General features: G+C 42.9%; 2 protein-coding genes across 2 annotated transcripts in view; one reads left to right on the forward strand and one right to left on the reverse strand.

Annotated features, from left to right (window-relative positions):
• Positions 1–4,078: 4,078 nt before the first annotated feature.
• On the reverse strand, positions 4,079–11,673 carry nom1 (nucleolar protein with MIF4G domain 1). Its single transcript, XM_024393107.2, has 11 exons — positions 10,409–11,673; positions 10,076–10,188; positions 9,276–9,471; positions 8,332–8,655; positions 8,029–8,139; positions 7,491–7,661; positions 7,068–7,189; positions 6,829–6,961; positions 5,807–5,938; positions 5,454–5,563; positions 4,079–5,142 (listed from the first exon to the last, which is right to left on the reverse strand). Exons 1-11 carry the CDS (start codon positions 11,351–11,353, stop codon positions 4,965–4,967), a joined length of 2,535 nt encoding a protein of 844 aa, XP_024248875.1. The 5' UTR covers positions 11,354–11,673; the 3' UTR covers positions 4,079–4,964.
• Positions 11,674–11,776: 103 nt separating this feature from the next.
• Positions 11,777–19,104, forward strand: part of lmbr1 (limb development membrane protein 1) — a 52,826-nt gene continuing 45,498 nt past the window's right edge. Inside the window, exon 1 of the mRNA XM_024393108.2 lies at positions 11,777–11,990. Coding sequence (XP_024248876.1) covers positions 11,928–11,990 — 63 coding nt within the window. The 5' untranslated portion in view covers positions 11,777–11,927. The remainder of the gene's footprint in view (positions 11,991–19,104) is intronic.

The following is a 19,104-nucleotide window of genomic DNA, read 5'->3' on the forward strand; positions in this document are numbered from 1 at the left end:
TCCTGTGTGACTATGTTAGTACTGTATAGTGTTGATTAAGTAGTACGTACTACAGATGATGGGATTACAGACACCTAACTGGCTGGTTGTGTTTGCTATCTGGACAGGTTTCAGAAGAACATCTTAGCAGACCAATTACAGCAGGGTCACCCAGGGGTCAGTACCAACCTGATGACTCCCACCTGCATACAATAGCCTGTGTGATCTTCACTGACTCGTCTGTCTATTTATCTTGCAGTCCCAATCTGCCTCTAGTTGACTCACTGGGTTTTCTCGTTGTAAACCACAGAGACTGACTCATTCAGACCAGCAATATCGTCATGGGAGTCTCTTCATGTAGCGGTTCAGAAAATGCATATGATTCAACTTTCGCATTCATCAAAATACATAAATATTAGACATCACAGAGGCTTTGAGGACGAAGGCACTGCCACCCTCCCAAAGAAGCCATTGTAAGATCTGAGAGAGAGAGAGATGTTTCCTCTGAGTGACCCCTGTGGCCCTGTCTCACCCTCTGGCCACTCAGGCCCACACACAGATGAATGCAAACGTTATTAATGGAGCTAATTAATAAGAGCAGGCATCAAATGTAACGCAATGACTCTGCTATGCGACGCATGCAGCCACTGTTGTCAGAGACGGAATAAAAACCCAGTGTCCTTTCATTCTGATGGGTAGTCTACACAGAATATGAATGAACATGAGACTAGACATCACAAATACTCATTAACGAAATGTTGATACATTCAAGGGGGGAAAAAAAACACCAAAAGATTGAATAGTGATTCAGTTGGCACATCTAGAAGAAGGCGTAAACATGGACGCTTGCGCATTGGAAGAGGTCAATCATTTCACAGAGGAACGCTAATGGCGTTGACAACAGATTAGAAAGTGACCTATAAAGTTGGCTATGGACAAGCAGATGCCACTGGCATACACCAAGCCATTCATTTTCTCCTCAACCACCTCCTCCTCAGCCGCAAGTCATGGTTAAGGTTGTACACCAAGGAAATGTAACTGTGTAGGATTTATAATTGAACATAGGGAGTACACAACCCCTTGTTATTCAGGAAGATGATTAATCAACTAGAGATTCAAACTTAAAACAGGCTTCAATAGGCTGCTTTAGTACAATGTAATATTAATATACTGTACCTATAAAAACATACAAGTAGTGATGATGGTCGCGTAAATTCTATATGAATGCTCAGAAATTGTTTCACACTGCCCCCGAGAGGATTTTTTCTTATAACTACGGTGTCTGCTCAAAACAGACTCCTAGATTGTATGACCACGGGTCTCCAACCTTTTCTAGCATGAGAGCTACTTCAAAAAAAAAAATCAAACGTGGCAAGCTACTAATTTTTTTTCAGAACTTTTACATAGGCGCATTCTTCTATTATCCTCTACCCTGCAACTCTTCCCCGGGTCTTTGGTGCACAAGAGGTGTGTTTTCTGTCAATATACAGTACCAGTCAAACGTTTGGACACACCTACTCATTCAAGGGTTTTTCTTTATTTTTACTATTTTCTACATTGTAGAATAATAGTGAAGACATGAAAACTAGGAAATAACACATATGGAATCATGTAACCAAAAATGTGTTAAACAAATCTAAATGCATTTTATATTTGAGACTATTCAAAGTAGACACCGTTTGCTTTGATGACAGCTTTGCACAGTCTTGGCATTCTCTCAACCAGCTTCATGAGGAATGCTTTTCCAACAATCTTGATGGAGTTTACACATATGCTGAGCACTTGCTGGCTGCATTCCTTCACTCTGAGGTCTAACTCATCCCAAACCATCTCAATTGGGTTGAGGTCGGGTGATTGTAGAGGCCAGGTCATCTGATACAGCACCCGACCACTCTCCCTCTTGGTCAAATAGCCTTTACACAGCCTGGAGGTGTGTTTTGGGTCATTGTCCTGTTAAAAAAACAAATGACAGTCCCACTACGTGCAAACCAGATGATGGGATGGTGTATCGCTGCAGAATGCTGTGGTAGCCATGCTGGTTAAGTGTGCCTTAAATTCTAAATTACTGACATTGTCACCAGCAAAGCACCCACACACCATCACATCTCCTCCTCCATGCTTCATCGTGGGAACCACACATGCAGAGATCATCCGTTCACTTACTCTGCATCTCACGAAGATGTCAGTTGGAACCAAAAATGTCAAATTTGGACTTATCAGACCAAAGGACAGAATTCCTCCAGTCTAATGTCCATGGCTCGTGATTCTTGGCCCAAGCAAGTCTCTTCTTCTTATTGGTGTCCTTTAGTAGTGGTTTCCTTGCAGCTATTTGACCATGAAGGCCTGATTCACGCAGTCTCCTCTGAACAGATGTTGAAATTAGTATTTTACTTGAACTCTGTAAAGCATTTATTTGGGCTGCAATCTGAGGCTGGTAACTCTAATGAAATTATCCTCTGCAGCAGAGGTGGCTCTGGGTCTTCCTTTCCTGTGGCGGCTCTCATGAGAACTAGTTTCATCATAGCGCTTGATCGTTTTTGTGACTGCACTTGAACATTTTTTTTCAAACTTTCATGTCTTAATGTAATGATGGACTGTCGTTTCTCTTTGCTTATTTGAGCTGTTCTTGCCATAATATGAACTTGGTATTTTACCAAATAGGGCTTTCTTCTGTATACCTCCCCTACCTTGTCACAACACAACTGATTGGCTCAAATGCATTAGGAAGGAAATAAATTCCACAAATTAACTTTTAACAAGGCACACCTGCTAATTGAAATGCATTCCAGGCAACTACCTCATGAAGCTGCCTGAGAGAATGCCAAGAGTGTGCAAAGCTGTCATCAAAGCAAAGGGTGGCTACTTTGAAGAATCCCAAATATACTTTTTTTGTTTACTACATGATTCCATGTGTTATTTCATAATGTTGGTGTCTTCACTATTATTCTACAATGTAGAAAATAGCAAAAATAACAAAAAACCCTGAACTGAGTAGGTGTGTCCAAACTTTTGACTGGTACTGTACTTGGTAAAATGATTATTATGAGTACTCATGAGTATTATGTCCTCTCAGTGGCAGACCATGTGTAACAACACCTGCACAGGATCAGTACATCCGAACATCACACCTGCGGGACAGGTACAGGCAACAACTGCCCAAGTTACACCAGGAACGCACAATCCCTCCATCAGTGCTCAGACTGTCCGCAATAGGCTGAGAGAGGCTCGACTGAGGGCTTGTAGGCCTGTTGTAAGGCAGGTCCTCACCAAATATCACCGGCAACAACGTCGCCTATGGGCACAAACACGTCTGGGACCTGTTGGATCGGAGGGTGAGGGCTAGGGCCATTCCCCCAGAAATGTCCGGGAACTTGCAGGTGCCTTGGTGGAAGAGTGGGGTAACATCTCACAGCAAGAACTGGCAAACCTGGTGCAGTCCATAAGGAGATGCACTGCCGTACTTAATGCAGCTGGTGCCCTACCAGATACTGACTGTTACTTTTGACCCTCCCTTTGTTCAGGGACACATTATTCCATTTCTGTTAGTCACATGTCTGAGGAACTTGTTCAGTTTATGTCTCAGTTGTTGAATCGTGTTATGTTCATACAAATATTTACACATGATAAGTTTGATGAAAATAAACGCAGTTGACAGTGAGAGGACGTTTCTTTTTTTGCTGAGTTTATATTACGTTGGGCTTTTTAACCCAATAGTTGCTAACTAGGAGTGGGATAATATCAGGCTTTGATTGGATAGTAGACGGGAACTTTATGTTTCTGAAAGTTTGAGATGGGACACATGGGGAAAAAATGCTTTTACTTTCAGAAATGCTTGGTAGCTCACTATCCACCTGTTGGAGAGCTCTTCACTAGACACTAAATTGAAGAATACACACCGTAACTGGGAAGAACTGCCTGAAGTTGTCAAATAAGAAACCCTCGTTTTCATTTTCCATAGCAAAATATTTTACGACATTTTGCTACTGTGTACATTAATGAATATGACCCCAGTTTGACTGCTATTGACATTATGCAAATAAAGTTAATTAATGCACTGCCATAAAAAAAACACAAATGCATTGAGACCCAGTTAACCAGATTAATCAACATGAAAAAAAGGTTTATTATTGCCTCATGCACCGACATCAAATGTTTATAAACAGTTTGGAAACATTTCACCGGGTTAATCCTGTATTCATCTGTAAAATACATTTTAGTACACTACATACCATTGATGTATCTTAAAAACTGAAAACCATGAAATTTGTACAAAAGGGGTAGCAGGTAACCTAGCGGTTAGCGAGGCGAGCCAGCAATTGTTGGGTTGCCAGTTAGAATCCTGGGTCAGATTGGAAAAAAATTGGTTGGGAACTGCTCACAACTAGAGGGTTGCTGGTATCAAATCCTCAATGACATTACCTGCCTTTGTGCCCTTGAGCAAGGCACTTACCCCCCCCCCACACAAAAAAAAACAATCTGTATGTGTAGGGATTCTGCACTCTGGAAATATTTTACACTGTCATGTTCATTAGCAGTGCCACTTGATGAAGCCCCTACTTCATTTGGATATTTACAATGTCATCAGAAGTCATCTCTGTTGTTTACGAAACGGAGATCATTCAAATGAGGTCTGTCCTTATTTGGGGCAATCCTCAAACTCACACAAACACAAAATGGTGAAATCTTTAAAGGAATAGTGCTACTTAGTCAGATGAACTCGTGGGTTACCATTTTTGTGTCTCCGTGCACAGTATGAATGATGTTAGAGGTAGTTTCTCGAACCAATGCTAACGAGTGTTAGCGTAATGACTGGAAGTCTACAGGTACGCTAGCATGCCACATTGGCTCGCAAAACTACCTCTTAACCACCTTCATACTGCACGCAGAGAAAAACATCTCTTGGGTTTGTTGTCTGTAAAAAAAACGAGCATGTTCCCCCAACAGGGCTCTTTTGTTCTCCCAGGGTCTCAGTGTGTGTTTGTGTTTTACAGTTTGAGTTTAGTCTCTTTGGCCTCCATGGCCTTGGTGGCAACCTCGGCTCGCTCTGACAGAAGGTCTGCTTGCTCAGCTGGTCCCTGCGACTGGGCATTCTTCAGTAGGAAGTGACTGATGAACAGCTTCAAGCCCTCCCGCAGCATTCCTAGCTTGGGAATTCCCGAAATCCTGAGGAGACCGAACACAATGAAAGACATTAATACAAGACGTTTCACATAGTCAAACGTCAGCGGTGCGGTTTTACAGGATAGCCGAAGTACAAGGAGGAGATGTTTTCATGACTGGGAGAGAAGTGCAATCTGGCCCTGATAGAATTTCTTCTCAACAAATTATAGAATGACTCAGAAAATGTATACATGATGAAAACACGTGTTTATCATTGATATACCCTGGCCCGTATGCAAAATGTCATTAACGGAAACTGAGAAACTCAGTCTGAACTCAGTTTGGACTGGAATGTGATGCATTACGTCACTCACCTTCCAAATATGTTTGTAAGATCCTCCATCTCTGTGTCTTTTAACAGCTTAGTCAATACCTGACGCAGGAACTTGACTTTAGGCTTGTCCAACTCACCAAACTCTATCACCTACAAAGAGACAGAGCGAAAGTGGCACCAAAAGTTCATTCGAAGGTAAGTTAGCGAGCTGATGTTTGTCGTGGCAGTTCAAAGAAACCCGAACCACGGATTTGTTTCTCCTGGCCCATAGACTATTTTCAGGGTCAGAAGAAAACCTAACATTAGGTTGTAAAATACTGAACTTCCCCTTTAACATTCATCAAATCACTTCCCTATGACCAGATTTCATCTCTATAACATGGTGTGTCAGACCTTGAGTATGGAGAGGGAGAGGCACTTTCTCCGGAGGAAGCGTGTGACCAGCTGGACCAGGTTGCTGAAGGTGCTGGTGGATAAGCTGGACAGGTCCTTGAATTTGTCCCACAGACTGAACTGAAATGTCATCTGGGGAAACATACAACAGAGGATCTGTGGGACTACTGGGGGTTTGGAGGATATGGAAGAACTCCAGCAGTCTATCCTAGTTCCCCTAATAAATTCAAAAGCCTGGGGCCGTCTCAGAGTACCAGTGCATGTGCAATCATGTTCATTAAGATCCAAGAGAGAAAAAAATAACAGATCCCAGTTCAGCATACCTACTCTGAGACGCTTTATGAATACGGGCCCAGTATTACAATCCATGACCCATTCCAACCACAGGAGGTTTCTGAAGGGATAACTACTCATAATAATGGCCGGAACATAGTGACTGGAATGGCATCAAACACCTGGAAACCATGCGTTTGATATATTTGATACCATTCCATGAACTCCGCTACGGTCCTTACCACGTTCTCCCCAGTTAAAGTTGCCACCAACCTCCTGTGATTCCAACCCATCAAGCAAACGCATAATCCTGATCTAATCCGCTTGTGAACACCAAACATTTGCACCGCTTCAGATGAAAGCTCTTTAATGGGACAATGGTTATCACTATCATAGATGGGGTAGTAACCTAAAGGGAAGCTTAAGGGGAAGTGAGGGGTTATGACCATTGTCTACTTTCACAGCATGAAACATCAGAAAGGTGCGAGAGGGAGTAGAGACACTCCCTTGTTTTCCCCACACTGTTGAGGTGAACTGAGGGTCATAGTTGGGTGGCTATAGAGTGAATGTCCCAATCACAACGCTATGGAGCAATTAAGAACCATCAGAATGCCTGAGCAATCATTAAGCTCAGAGTAGGAGACTGTCCATGTTATCTTACTCAGTATGATCAAAAAGGCTAAACTGATTGTAGATCAGCACTCAGGCTGATCACACAGGCTTTCTAATTACGGGCACTGTTTTCTTACCTGGAACCGCCTGTCGTGCTCACAGAACTTCTCTCCCAGTACAGCATAGAAGGCATTGAAGCTCTTCTCCTGGAGGCAGCAGTCCATCAGCACGTGGACGATCTCCCTCTCCTGCTGGTCCTTCAGCCCCAGCCTGCGCACAGAAAATAACGTAGTGCCACATATTAAAACATGTGGCAGTGGCTAGCTTGGTATGCAAGCATTTCAATGTTGCAAAAGGGTAGGGAAACGAAACACACCGTATCAGCTTCTCAAAGGCATCGAGGTAATCCTCGCTGGTCATGATCACGCAGAATATATTTCTCCTGATGTCCGTGTTCATCCGCTGTTTCCGGGCCAGGTCTAAGACCTTGGCACTGAACTGAGGAGACGGATGAAGGGAAATTGCCATTATGATCAGTAAAATACATTGAAAATGCTGTCCAGTTCAGAATGGCCACTCAAATGTTAATATGAAAGAGCTGCAGTAATGATTTAGCGGAGCAACAGGGGCCATATGTATAAAACAACTCAGAGTGGTCAAGCTGATGTAGGATGAGGTCTGCCCCTGTCAATATAATCTTACTCATTTTGATCTAAAAGACTAAAATGATCCGAAACCAGCACGCCTACTCTGAGACACTTGATGCATACGGCCCCAGATCTTTTAGGGTTTTTTGTACCTTTCCTTCAGCAGTAGTCTGTTTTGAGGTCTTGTTGCCCTGGTCACCCATCATGGGGAGTCCGGACCACGATGAGCCCACGATCCACCAGCGGCCCACCTGCTCTGCAGCCAGGAGGTTTTCCAGGGAGACCCTCAGCTTCACATCACTGCCCCCCGAACTCTGGTGGATCTGAACTCAACAGTTACAACTCATTCACGTAACGCTCTGGGGTGAAGTTTCCCCTAAATAGAGATCTAGGATCAATTTATCCTTACCCAATCCCAACCTTCAATGTTAGTGGGGGAAATGCAAAACTGACCCAAAATCAGTGTCTAGTGGCAACCCCACCTTACTTCTTCATGCTCCCCTAATCTGGGTGCTCAAACCTATCACTTAAACTGCTAAGTGAGATTATAGCGCCCCCTGGCGGTTTTAGCTAAAAGATACCAGGGGAAACGTCAACAATGGAAGAATATTTCATGGCTGAGCAAAGAATGGTTTTGAGGATATGGTATGACAGTTGTAAAGGTGTAAGTCAATCAGATCCGTAACCCACCAGAGTTCTCTGCAGCTTTCTGAGTCTCTCAACAGGCTCTGGGTCGTAGCCAGGGATCTTCCTCATATCATTGTTCTTCAGAGCCAACATGGTCTCCAGCATGAAGCGCACCTAAAGATTGAGAAGATATTCAGAAGAGAGTTGGCTTGCTAATACATTTGACTTGCAAGTTGCTCTGGACAGGAGTCTCTGTCAAATGACCAAAATCAAAATGTAAAACGACCCTGGTTGAATGTTACCAACAATGAGGTGCGTATAGACAGCGGGTGATGTTGAGAGTGGTGTTGCTGTGACAAACCGTACCCTATTTTCGTCCTGGAACTTGGTGCCCACACCACTGGCCTTGCTCTGGGCCTCAGAGATGAGTTCTTTCAGCGCAAGGGCATCATCCTTCCGCAGGGCGAATCCTACGTTCTTCAGCACGAACAGGACCAGCTCAATGTCCTTCTCGGCGAAGGCCCCCAACAGCATCTTCAGGATGTCAAAGATGAGGAGGGCGTGCACCACCTGGAAGTTGTAGAGATGTGCCACCATGGCCACCAGGTTGTCACACTCCTTGCCTTCGCCGGGGCTCTTGTACAACTCAGCGAACTGCCGCACCACCGTCTCCAAGAAATTAGCCCCCACCTGCAAAATGGTACATCATGTCAAAGGTCAGAAAATAGAGCAAAGAAGTCAATGGAACCCAGAATGCTGGGGGCATGTGAATGTGTGTATGTGGCTATTTACTGATGGGTGGGGAGTAAACAAGACTGAAAGAGATAATGCTAATAGGAAGGTGTGAATTGCTACTTCACCATTCATCAAAAGGGGAGGAATTAGGTTATAAAGGAACTGGAGACAAGTCACACTGAGGACGTAAATCAAACAAACCACAAGCTAACGATCTTTCACAGGTTAAATGGTTACTCCTTTTCTCACATCGACTGTTACAAAATACTATTTTCTTCTTTCTGTGCTCTTATCAGAAGAGCATACAGGGGTGAACTAAAGGTCACCAAGAGAGAACAGAGGTCTAGACATTTATACCTGCTACCAATCCATTAGGATTCAACTGTCATTTATAGCTGACTGTGACTAACCCCCTCACTTATAAATTATGCCTATGTCCCAAAGAGCAACATATTCCCTATAGAGTGCTACTTTTGACCAGAGGCCTGCAATATATAGGGAATAGGGTGCCATTTGGGACACAGCTGTGTGTGTGTTGAATGACAGGTAATTGTGTTGATGCGGTTCGAACCTACCTCAAGCCCCACTGTGTGATGCAGGATGCTGACAAGCAGGACGTGTTCCATGAGCAGTCTGTCAGGCATCAGGGCTGGGGTGACACAGGCTGCCAGGAGGATCTCCGTCAGGGTGTCGTTCATGTCCTTCCGGCTGGAGCTCATGTACAGCTCTTCCAGCTGGCCACTGATGGACGCCATGTTGGCCTCACTGAGCCTACGGAGGAGAATGCAGCACAGGACGACAATGTTTGAACCAAGAAGGACACCAAAACACAAGACTCTGGGTTGTATGTTTACATTTGACATTTTAGTCATTTAGTGGACGCTCTTACTCAGAAAGACTTACAGTAGCGACTGCATACATTTTCGTACTGGTCCCTGTGGGAACCGAACCCTGGCATTGCAAGCTCCATGCTCTACCAACTGAGCTACACAGGCATCTCAGAATAGGAGTGCTGATTTAGGATGAGTTTAGCCTTTTCGGTCGATTACACGGACAGGGGGACCTGGACCCGTATCCACAAAGCATCCCAGAGTAAGTGTGCTGATATAGGATCTGTCCATATAATAGTATTCATTATGATCTAAAAGCTCAATCTGATCTAAGATCAGCATTCCTACTCTGAGATGCTTTGTGGATACAGGCCCAGATCCTAGATCAGCACTCCTACTCTGAGACGCTTGATACATATGGACCATGAGCACCCCTTGCACCAAAAAATGAATTGAGACAAATCCAGTCCATCAGATAAAACAGTGCCACGGTACATTGATTAAGATGAAAGAGCATATAGTAGTCAAGATCATCACATCATTACCTGTTCACAAGTCCTTTGACTTGTCTCTTCAGTCTCTCCAACTCAGCTCTGCGCTTATCATCCCCGGTGTCCCGTAGGTGAGGGGGCACGTATTTTCCTGCTGACGGGACAGCCTATACATACAGAGTAGCGTTTCATTCTCAGTCTATACATTTAGGTCCGGTTTCCCAGACACAGATTAATTCTAATGCTGGACTAAAAAGTGTTTTCAGCAGAGATTCTCCACTGAGCTTGATTATTTTTTGTCCAGGACAAGGCTTAATCGATGTCTTGGTTAACAGGTCCTTAAATTTAGCTGAAATTCACAAATAAGATTCTAATTGGGCAACTTACAGTGTCAGCTTTCGGCCCTGCAATCGTTGAGTCTCCACTCTCAACTCCCTCATCCTTTACATTCTCTTCTTCCGAAGCTATTCCACCACTCTCATCCATCTCACTTTCGCCTTCCTCATCCATTCCATCTTCTTCCTCCTCATCTATCTCATCTTCCTCGATGGTATCCAGGTCTCCATCTCTGCCTAGTTCACTGCCCTCCTCTTCCGAGTCATCTCCTTGTTCTTCCTCCTCTTCGCCGGATATTTCAGATTCACTGTCTTCCAATTTCCTTAATTTCTCTTTGGCGATGTCCATGTCATCATCACTGTCATGCATCATCCCCGAAGCTGCCGATCCAGCATCCAGCACCCCCAAAATGTAATCCAGTCCATCATCAGCGAATGACTGGGGAAGTTTTTGTTTGTTTTTCCTTTTGTTATACCCAAGAGATCTCTCCAACCTCTTAATTTCTCTGTCCTCAGCAATATTTGCTTCCAAAAGAGCTTTTTTTCTTGATTCCTCAAGTTTGTTTCTTTTCTTTTCTTTCTTAGAAGGTTTCTTAGGTCCTTTTTTCTCAGCCTTCTCTCCTGCGGCAGTCTCAACAGGAGTTGACTTGGGTTGTTGAGATACTGGCTCGTCTTTCTTTACTTTTCCATTAACCTTCTTTGTTTGTTGTTTATCAGATAGGGTTGCAACTTCCTCACTGTCACCAGTGGATGCTTTGAGAGCCTTGTAGCCTTCATAGTGATTCTTAATTTTAGCCTTTTTCATCTTTCTTTGCTCCTTACGCATTTCTTTTCTATTTTTCTTCTTAACAAATCTCAAGCCACTTCCATCTTCCGTTTCTTCAGTTTCATCACAGCCTACCTTACTTTTTACAAAGTCGTTAACTGTCATCATATACTTTTGCAATTTACCAGTGTCTTTCTTTCCTTTCCTCTTTGCTTTCCCCTTGCCTTTCATCTCTACAACAGATATAACTAACTATCGTTAACTACCTAGCTATGCTATTATTATTACTTGGCGAAAGACACTGACTTTTAATTATTTTCTGTGTCTCACCGAGTTTAAAGCGTGGCGAGAAGCAAACAAGCTCGTTTATGATTATGAAGCAAGAAAAGCTTGTTTATGAAGCAAAGTGGTACCAAAAAGGTTCAAATAAATAAAAATATAAAACCTACCAGTCGTTAGCTTGGAACACATGAAATAGATAAACAAAACTATCTTAAAACGTCAAATTATAGACACGTGTATATTCATGACGGCAGCCATTGTTGTTGACAATCGACCCAGGAAACACACCTACCGTGGGGAAAAGCAGCTTCCGGGTCATTATTTTTCGTCGAGGAATGATGATGTATTTATTTTGGGGCGTTTTTTGGGCGGTGGAAAATGAGCGGACTTCGTTGGAACGGCAACAGTGAGCTTTGGTTGTTACCTGAGCTGTTTTTCTTTTGACCATAGACAGGTTTTTATGGACGTTAGTTGTACGACTAGTGTGTAGTGAGGCAATTTACTTGCATTTGCAATATGAAGAATGGAAGAAGACGATGTTACTATCAGAGAACAGAATTTCCACAGCCAAGTTCGAGAATACATTGTAAGTTCGCCTCGCTAGCTTGCTAACGTTTTATATGTGGTGATGCTGCTTACAGCTGACAGGTCAAAACTAGCTAAGCTAACTTTGACTTGTTAGATAGCAAGTTGCACGTAACTAGCTACCAGTGCCAATAGTCTAAGGTTAACCACAATGTAAACGGTTGACTATGCGTTCAAAATGTTAAATAGTAGTTAACTAGCTAGCTGGTTAGCTCGCTTTTATTTTAGCTCCACAACGATGATTAGACACGTTAAATCTAAAAAAAAGATATATATTTTTCACCTTTATTTAACCAGGTACGTTAGTTGAGAACAAGTTCTCATTTATAACTGCGACCTGGCCAAGATAAAGCAAAGCAGTGCGCCACAAACAACAACACAGAGTTACAAATGGAATAGTCAAAACATACAGTAAATATCACAATAGATAAAAAGCATATAGACTGTGTGCAAATGTGGTAGGATAAGGGAGGTAAGGAAATAAAATAGGTCACAGTGGCAACATAATTACAATTTACTGGGGTGCATAGGAGCAAAAAAAATAATAATAACAGTATGGGGAGGAGGTAGTTGGATGGGTTATTTACAGATGGGCTATGTACAGGTGCAGTGAGCTGCTCTGACAGCTGGTGCTTAAAGTTAGTGAGGGAGATATTAGTCTCCAGCTTCAGTGATTTTTGCAATAAGTTCCAGTCATTGGCAGCAGAGAACTGGAAGGAAATGCAACCAAAGGAGGAGTTGGCTATGCGGGAGACCAGTGAAATATATCTGTTGGAGCGTGTGCTACGGGTGGGTGCTGATATGGTGACCAGTGAGCTGAGATAAGGCGGGGCTTTACCTAGCAAAGACTTATAGATGGCCTGGAGCCATCTATAAGTCTGGCGACGAATATGAAGCGAGGGTCAGCCAATGCAGGTCACAGTGGTGGGTAGTATATGGGGCTTTGATGACAAAATGGATGGCACTGTGATAGACTGCATCCAATTTGCTGAGTAGAGTGTTGGAGGCTATTTTGTAAATTACATCGCCAAAGTCAAGGATCAGTAGGATAGTCAGTTTTACGAGGTTGTGTTTGGCAGCATGAGTGACGGATGCTTTGCTGTGAAATAGGAAGCCGCTTCTATATTACATTTTGGATTGGAGATGCTTAATGTGAGTCTGGAAGGAGAGTTTACAGTCTAACCAGACACCTAGGTATTTGTAGATGTCCACATTCTATGTCAGGGCAAGTGCTGGTAGTGATCGGTTGAAGAGTATGCATTTAGTTTGACTTGCAGTTGGAGGCCACGGAAGGAGAGTTGTATGGCATTGAAGCTCATCTGGAGGTTAGTTAACACAGTGTCCAAAGAAGGGCCAGAAGTATACAGAATGGTATCGTCTTCGTAGAGGTGGATCAGAGAATCACTAGCAGCAAGAGCGACATCATTGATGTATACAGAGAAAAGAGTCGGCCTGAGAATTGAACCCTGTGGCACCCCCGTAGAGACTGCCAGAGGTCCGGACAACAGGCCTTCCGATTTGACACACTGAACTCTGTCTGAGAAGTAGTTGGTGAACCAGGCGAGGCAGTCATTTGAGAAACCAAGGCTGTTGAGTCTGCCGATAAGAATGTGGTGATTGACAGAGTCGAAAGCCTTGGCCAGGTCGATGAATACAGCTGCACAGTATTGTCTCTTATCGATGGAGGTTAAGTAAGTTAGCTAGTTAATTAACTAGTCATTGTTCAATATGATGGCAGCGGCTACCCAATTAGCTTTCCACATTGCTTGCCTTAATCCATTAGGATTATTATCTTGCTAGCTAAGAGCTAGGACAGTAACAGTTAAACACACTAAACTGGTTCTGATAGAGCTGCCTCTTACATGTTGCTCTCTTGGGCGTAATGTTGTTGTTCAACTCAAGCTCTCATATTCTAACTATGTAAAACTGAAACTGCTTGACTATGCTGTCCTATGGATGTGTTAATACTTGGTTACCCAAACTCGGCCCTGCGGACCCCAGGAGATGCTAAATATTTGTTGTTGCCCTAGCACTACACTGTTGATGCAAGTAATCAACTAATCATCAAGCATTGGTTATGTGAATCAGCTGTGTAGTGTTAGGGCAAAAACGAAACGGGAAACCATTGGGGTCCCCAGGACAGAGTTTCGTAACTGCTGTCCTAATTATAACTTGTTTAGCCTACTTATGTCACACGTTTGACTTTCACGTGTATATGACTATAAAGTGTATTTGCAGCTAAACCAGGGTGTATAGGGTTTCTTGCACCAGACAGGCCAGAGCGTGTTATTGATATGTGTGAAGTAATAATGACATGAACTGCAGGATGGCACTTCAATGCCCCTTTACCTTCAGAGTCATTCCATGTCATTTCAGCAAGCCATGACACCCACCATCTCAGATGGTTCTGAAATCAATTCTGCAGTTCGAAACAGATTAGTATTCCTGCAAAATTATCTTGTTAAAATTGTATTTGATCTCTGTAGAAATTAAGCTAATTGATTGTACCCAAATAGTCCCTTTTACATTTTTAGGATAAAAATAATTGAATATTATTCAATAAATATAGTTCCCAACATCTGATTTGAACCAAACTTATTTTTACGGTTGAGTAAAACGTGAAGAATCCAATAAAATTGTCAAAGCCACTCACAGAACCCATATACCCCACGCCAATCCCACCCTAACAACCAGTATACAGTAAACTGTAAGTTCTCTGTCTGACAAGTACTATCAAATCAAATTTTATTGGTCACATATACATGGTTAGCAGATGTTAACGGGAATTTTGCTAAATGCTTGAGCTTCTAGTTCCGACAGTGCAGTAATATCTAACAAGTAATGTAACAGTTTCACAACAACAACCTTATACACACAAGTGTAAAGGGATGAATAAGAATATGTACAAATTAATATATGGAGGCGTGATGGCCGTGCAGCATAGGCAAGATGCAGTAGATGGTATAGAGTACACTATATACACATGAGATGAGTAATGTAGGGTATGTAATCATTATATAAAGTGGCATTTTTTAAAGTGACTAGTGATACATTTATTACATCCAATTATGGCAGCAGCCACTCAATGTTAGTGATGGCTGTTTAACAGTCTGATGGCCTTGACAGAAGCTGTTTTTCAGTCTCTCGGTCCCAGTTTTGATGCACCTGTACTGACCTCGCCTTCTGGATGGTAGTCGGGTGAACAGGCAGTGGCTCGGGTGGTTGTTGTCCTTGATGATCTTTATGGCCTTCCTGTGACATCGGGTGATGTAGGTGTCCTGGAGGGCAGGTAGTTAGTCCCCGGTGATGCGTTGTGCAGACCTCACTACCCTCTGGAGAGCCTTACGTTTGTTGGCGGAGCAGTTGCCGTACCAGTTGGTGATACAGCCCGCCAGGATGCTCTCGATTGTGTATCTGTAAAAGTTTGAGTATTTTCGGTGAAAGCCAAATTTCTTTAGCCTCTTGAGGTTGAAGAGGTGCTATTGCGCCTTCTTCACCACGCTGTTTGTGTGGGTGGACCATTTCAGTTTGTCTGTGATGTGTACGCTGAGGAACTTAAAACTTTCCACCTTCTCCACTACTGTCCCATCGATGTGGATAGGGGGGTGCTCCCTCTGCTGTTTCCTGAAAGCCACGATCATCTCCTTTGTTTTGTTGACGTTGAGTGTGAGGTTATTTAAATTCTTGACGCCACCCATCCCTTTAGCTGAATAATTGTCATCAACAACCACTGAATTACAGAGCGCCACATTCAAATAATATTACAAAAAATATTTATATTCATGAAATCACAAGTGCAATATAGCAAAACACAGTTTAGCCTTTTGTTAATCCACTTGTCGTGTCAGATTTTTAAAAAACTGCTTTGCAGCAAAAGCAATCCAAGCGTTCATAAGTTTATCGATCACTAGACAAAACATTATGAACACCTAGCATCAATGTAGCTTGGTCACAAATCAGAAAAGCAATCAAATTAATCGCTTACGTATGTTTTCACTCACGAGACTCCCAGTTACACAATAAATGTTCATTTTGTTCCATAAAGATTATTTTTATATCAAAAATACCTCTGTTTGTTTGGCGCGTTATGTTCAGAAATCCACAGGCTCGAGCGGTCACGACAACGCAGACGGAAATTCCAAATAGTATCCGTAATGTCTACAGAACCATGTCAAATGCTTTTTATAATCAATCCTCAGGTTGTTTTTAAAATATTTAATCGATAATATATCAACCGGCACTGTCTCTTTTTCAGTAGGAGAGGGAGAGACGATGGCTGCCCAAGCTCTGTTGCGCAAGCAAAACTCATGCGAACACCTGACGCGATGTTATCTTTCTCGCTCATTTTTCAAAATAAAAGCCTGAAACTATGTCTAAAGACTGTTGACACCTTGAGGAAGCGATAGGGAAAGGAATCTGGTTGATATCCCTTTAAATGGAGCGAAGGCAGGCTATGGAACATGGAGCTTTCAAAATAGAAGCCACATCCTGGTTTGATTTTCCTCAGGTTTTCACCTGCAATATCAGTTCTGTTATACTCACAGATGATATTTAGACAGTTTTGGAAACTTTAGTGTTTTCTATCCTAATCTGTCAATTATATGCATATTCTAGCATATGGGTCTGAGAAATAGGCCGTTCAATTTGGGAACGTTATTTTTCCAAAAATAAAAATAGTGCCCCCTAGCTGAAAGAGGTTAACTGACACCACACTCTGAGGGCACTCACCTCCTCCCTGTAGGCCATCTCATCGTTGTTGGTAATCAAGCTTGGTGGAGATGTTGTTTCCTACCTTCACCACCTGGGGTCGGCCCGTCAGGCAGTCCAGGACCCAGTTGCACAGGGCGGGGTCGAGACCCAGGAGGGTACTATGCCGAGCTGAAGTCGATGAACAGCATTCTTACATAGATATTCCACTTGTCCAGATGGGTTAGGGCAGTGTCATTGTGATTGCGTCGTCTGTGGGCCTATTAGGGTGGTAGGCAAATTGGAGTGGGTCTAGGTTATCAGGTAGGGTGGAGGTGATATGATCCTTGACTAGTCTCTCAAAGCACTTCATTGTGACAGAAATGAGTGCAACGAGGCGATAGTCGTTTAGCTCAGTTACCTTCGCTTTCTTGGAACAGGAACAATGGTGGCCCTCTTGAGCATGTGGGCACAGCAGACTGGGATAGGGATTGATTGTATATGTCCGTAAACACACTAGCCAGCTGGTCTGCGCATGCTCTGAGGATGCGGCTAGGGATACCATCTGGGCCAGAAGCCCTGCGAGGGTTAACACGTTTAAATGTTTTACTCATGTTGGCCACGGTGAAGGAGAGCCCACGGGTAGCACGGACCGTGTCAGTGGCACTGTATTGTCCTCAAAGCGAGCAAAAAGTTGTTTAATTTGTCTGGAAGCAAGACGTCAGTGTCTGCGACGGGGCTGGGTTTCTTTTTGTAATCCGTGATTGACTGTAGACCCTGCCACATACGTTTCGTGTTTTGAGCCTTTGAATTGCGACTCTACTTCGTCTCTATAGTGACGCTTAGCTTGCTTGATTGTCTTGCGAAGGGAGTAGCTACACTGTTTGTATTCGGTCTTGTTTCCAGTCACCTTGCCATGATTAAAAGCGGTGGTTCGCGCTTTGTTTTGTGCGCATGCTGCCATCTATGGAGCTGCGGCTTGGACTATACCATCTTCATCCTATGTAATGCTGTGAATACGATTGTTTTTTTCCCCCGTTCAGAGAACTTACCCGTTGAAGTTTCTTGCGTTATTTATATATTATAGGGCTGTGAATGGTCAGGGACAAGGATTGTTAACCGTTATTCTGTAAACCGCCAGTTTTTTGTTTGAAAATTTACAGTTGAAGTCGGAAGTTTACATACACTTAGGTTGGAGTCATTAAAAATGTTTTTTTCAACCCCTCCACACATTTCTTGTTAACCAACTATAGTTCTGGCAAGTCGTTTAGGACATCTACTTTGTGCATGACACAAGTAATTTTTCCAACAATTGTTTACAGACAGATTATTTCACTTATAATTCACTGTATCACAATTCCAGTGGGTCAGAAGTTTACATACACTAAGTTGACTGTGCCTTTAAACAGCTTGGAAAATTCCCGAAAATGATGTCATGGCTTTAGAAGCTTCTGATAGGCTAATTGACATTATTTGAGTCATTTGGAGGAGTACCTGTGGATATATTTCAAGGCCTACCTTCAAACTCAGTGCCTCTACTTGACATCATGAGAAAATAAAAAAAAATCAAAGACCCCAGAAAACAATTGTAGACCTCCAAAAGTCTGATTCATCCTTGGGAACAATTTCCAAACGCCTGAAGGTACCACGTTCATCTGTACAAACAATAGTACGCAAGTATGAACACCATGGGACCACGCAGCCGTCCTACCGCTCAGGAAGAAGACGCGTTCTGTCTCCTTGAGATGAACGTACTTTGTTGAGAAAAGTGCAAATCAATCCCAGAACAACAACAAAGAACCTTGTGAAGATGCTGGAGGAAACAGGTACAAACGTATCTATATCCACAGTAAAACGAGTCATATCGACATAACCTGAAAGGAATGCAAGGAAGAAGCCAGTGCTCCAAAACTGCCATAAAAAAAAGCCAGACTACGGTTTGCAACTACACATGGGGACAAAGATTGTACTTTTTGGAGAAATGTCCTCTGGTCTGATGAATCAAAAAATAGAACTGTTTGGCCATAATGACCATCGTTATGTTTGGAGGAAAAGGGGGAGGCTTGCAAGCCGAAGAACACCATCCCAACCGTGAAGCACAGGGATGGCAGCATCGTGTTGTCGGAGTGCTTTGCTGCAGGAGGGACTGGTGCAAATCACAAAATAGATAGCATCATGAGGTAGGAAAAGTTTGTGGATGTATTGAAGCAACATCTCAACTAGAGGTCGACCGATTATGATTTTTCAACGCCGATACCGATAATTGGAGGACCAAAAAAGCCGATACCGATTAATCTGACCATTTTTATTTTTAATAATGACAATTACAACAATACTGAATGAACACTTATTTTAACTTAATATAATACATCAATAAATAATTTAGCCTCAAGTAAATAATGAAACATGTTCAATTTGGTTTAAATAAT

The sequence above is a fragment of the Oncorhynchus tshawytscha genome, linkage group LG29 (genome assembly GCF_018296145.1).
Source record: "Oncorhynchus tshawytscha isolate Ot180627B linkage group LG29, Otsh_v2.0, whole genome shotgun sequence".
Lineage (NCBI taxonomy): Eukaryota > Metazoa > Chordata > Actinopteri > Salmoniformes > Salmonidae > Oncorhynchus > Oncorhynchus tshawytscha.

Coding starts and splice junctions, on each gene's coding strand:
- nom1 (XM_024393107.2), bottom strand. CDS start 11,353: ATGAAAGGCAAGGGGAAAGCAAAGAGGAAAGGAAAGAAAGACACTGGT. Junction 7,190..7,490: donor AGACTACTGCTGAAGGAAAG/GTACAAAAAACC, acceptor CCGTCTCCTCAG/TTCAGTGCCAAGGTCTTAGA. Junction 5,564..5,806: donor TCTCCCTCTCCATACTCAAG/GTCTGACACACC, acceptor GTCTCTTTGTAG/GTGATAGAGTTTGGTGAGTT.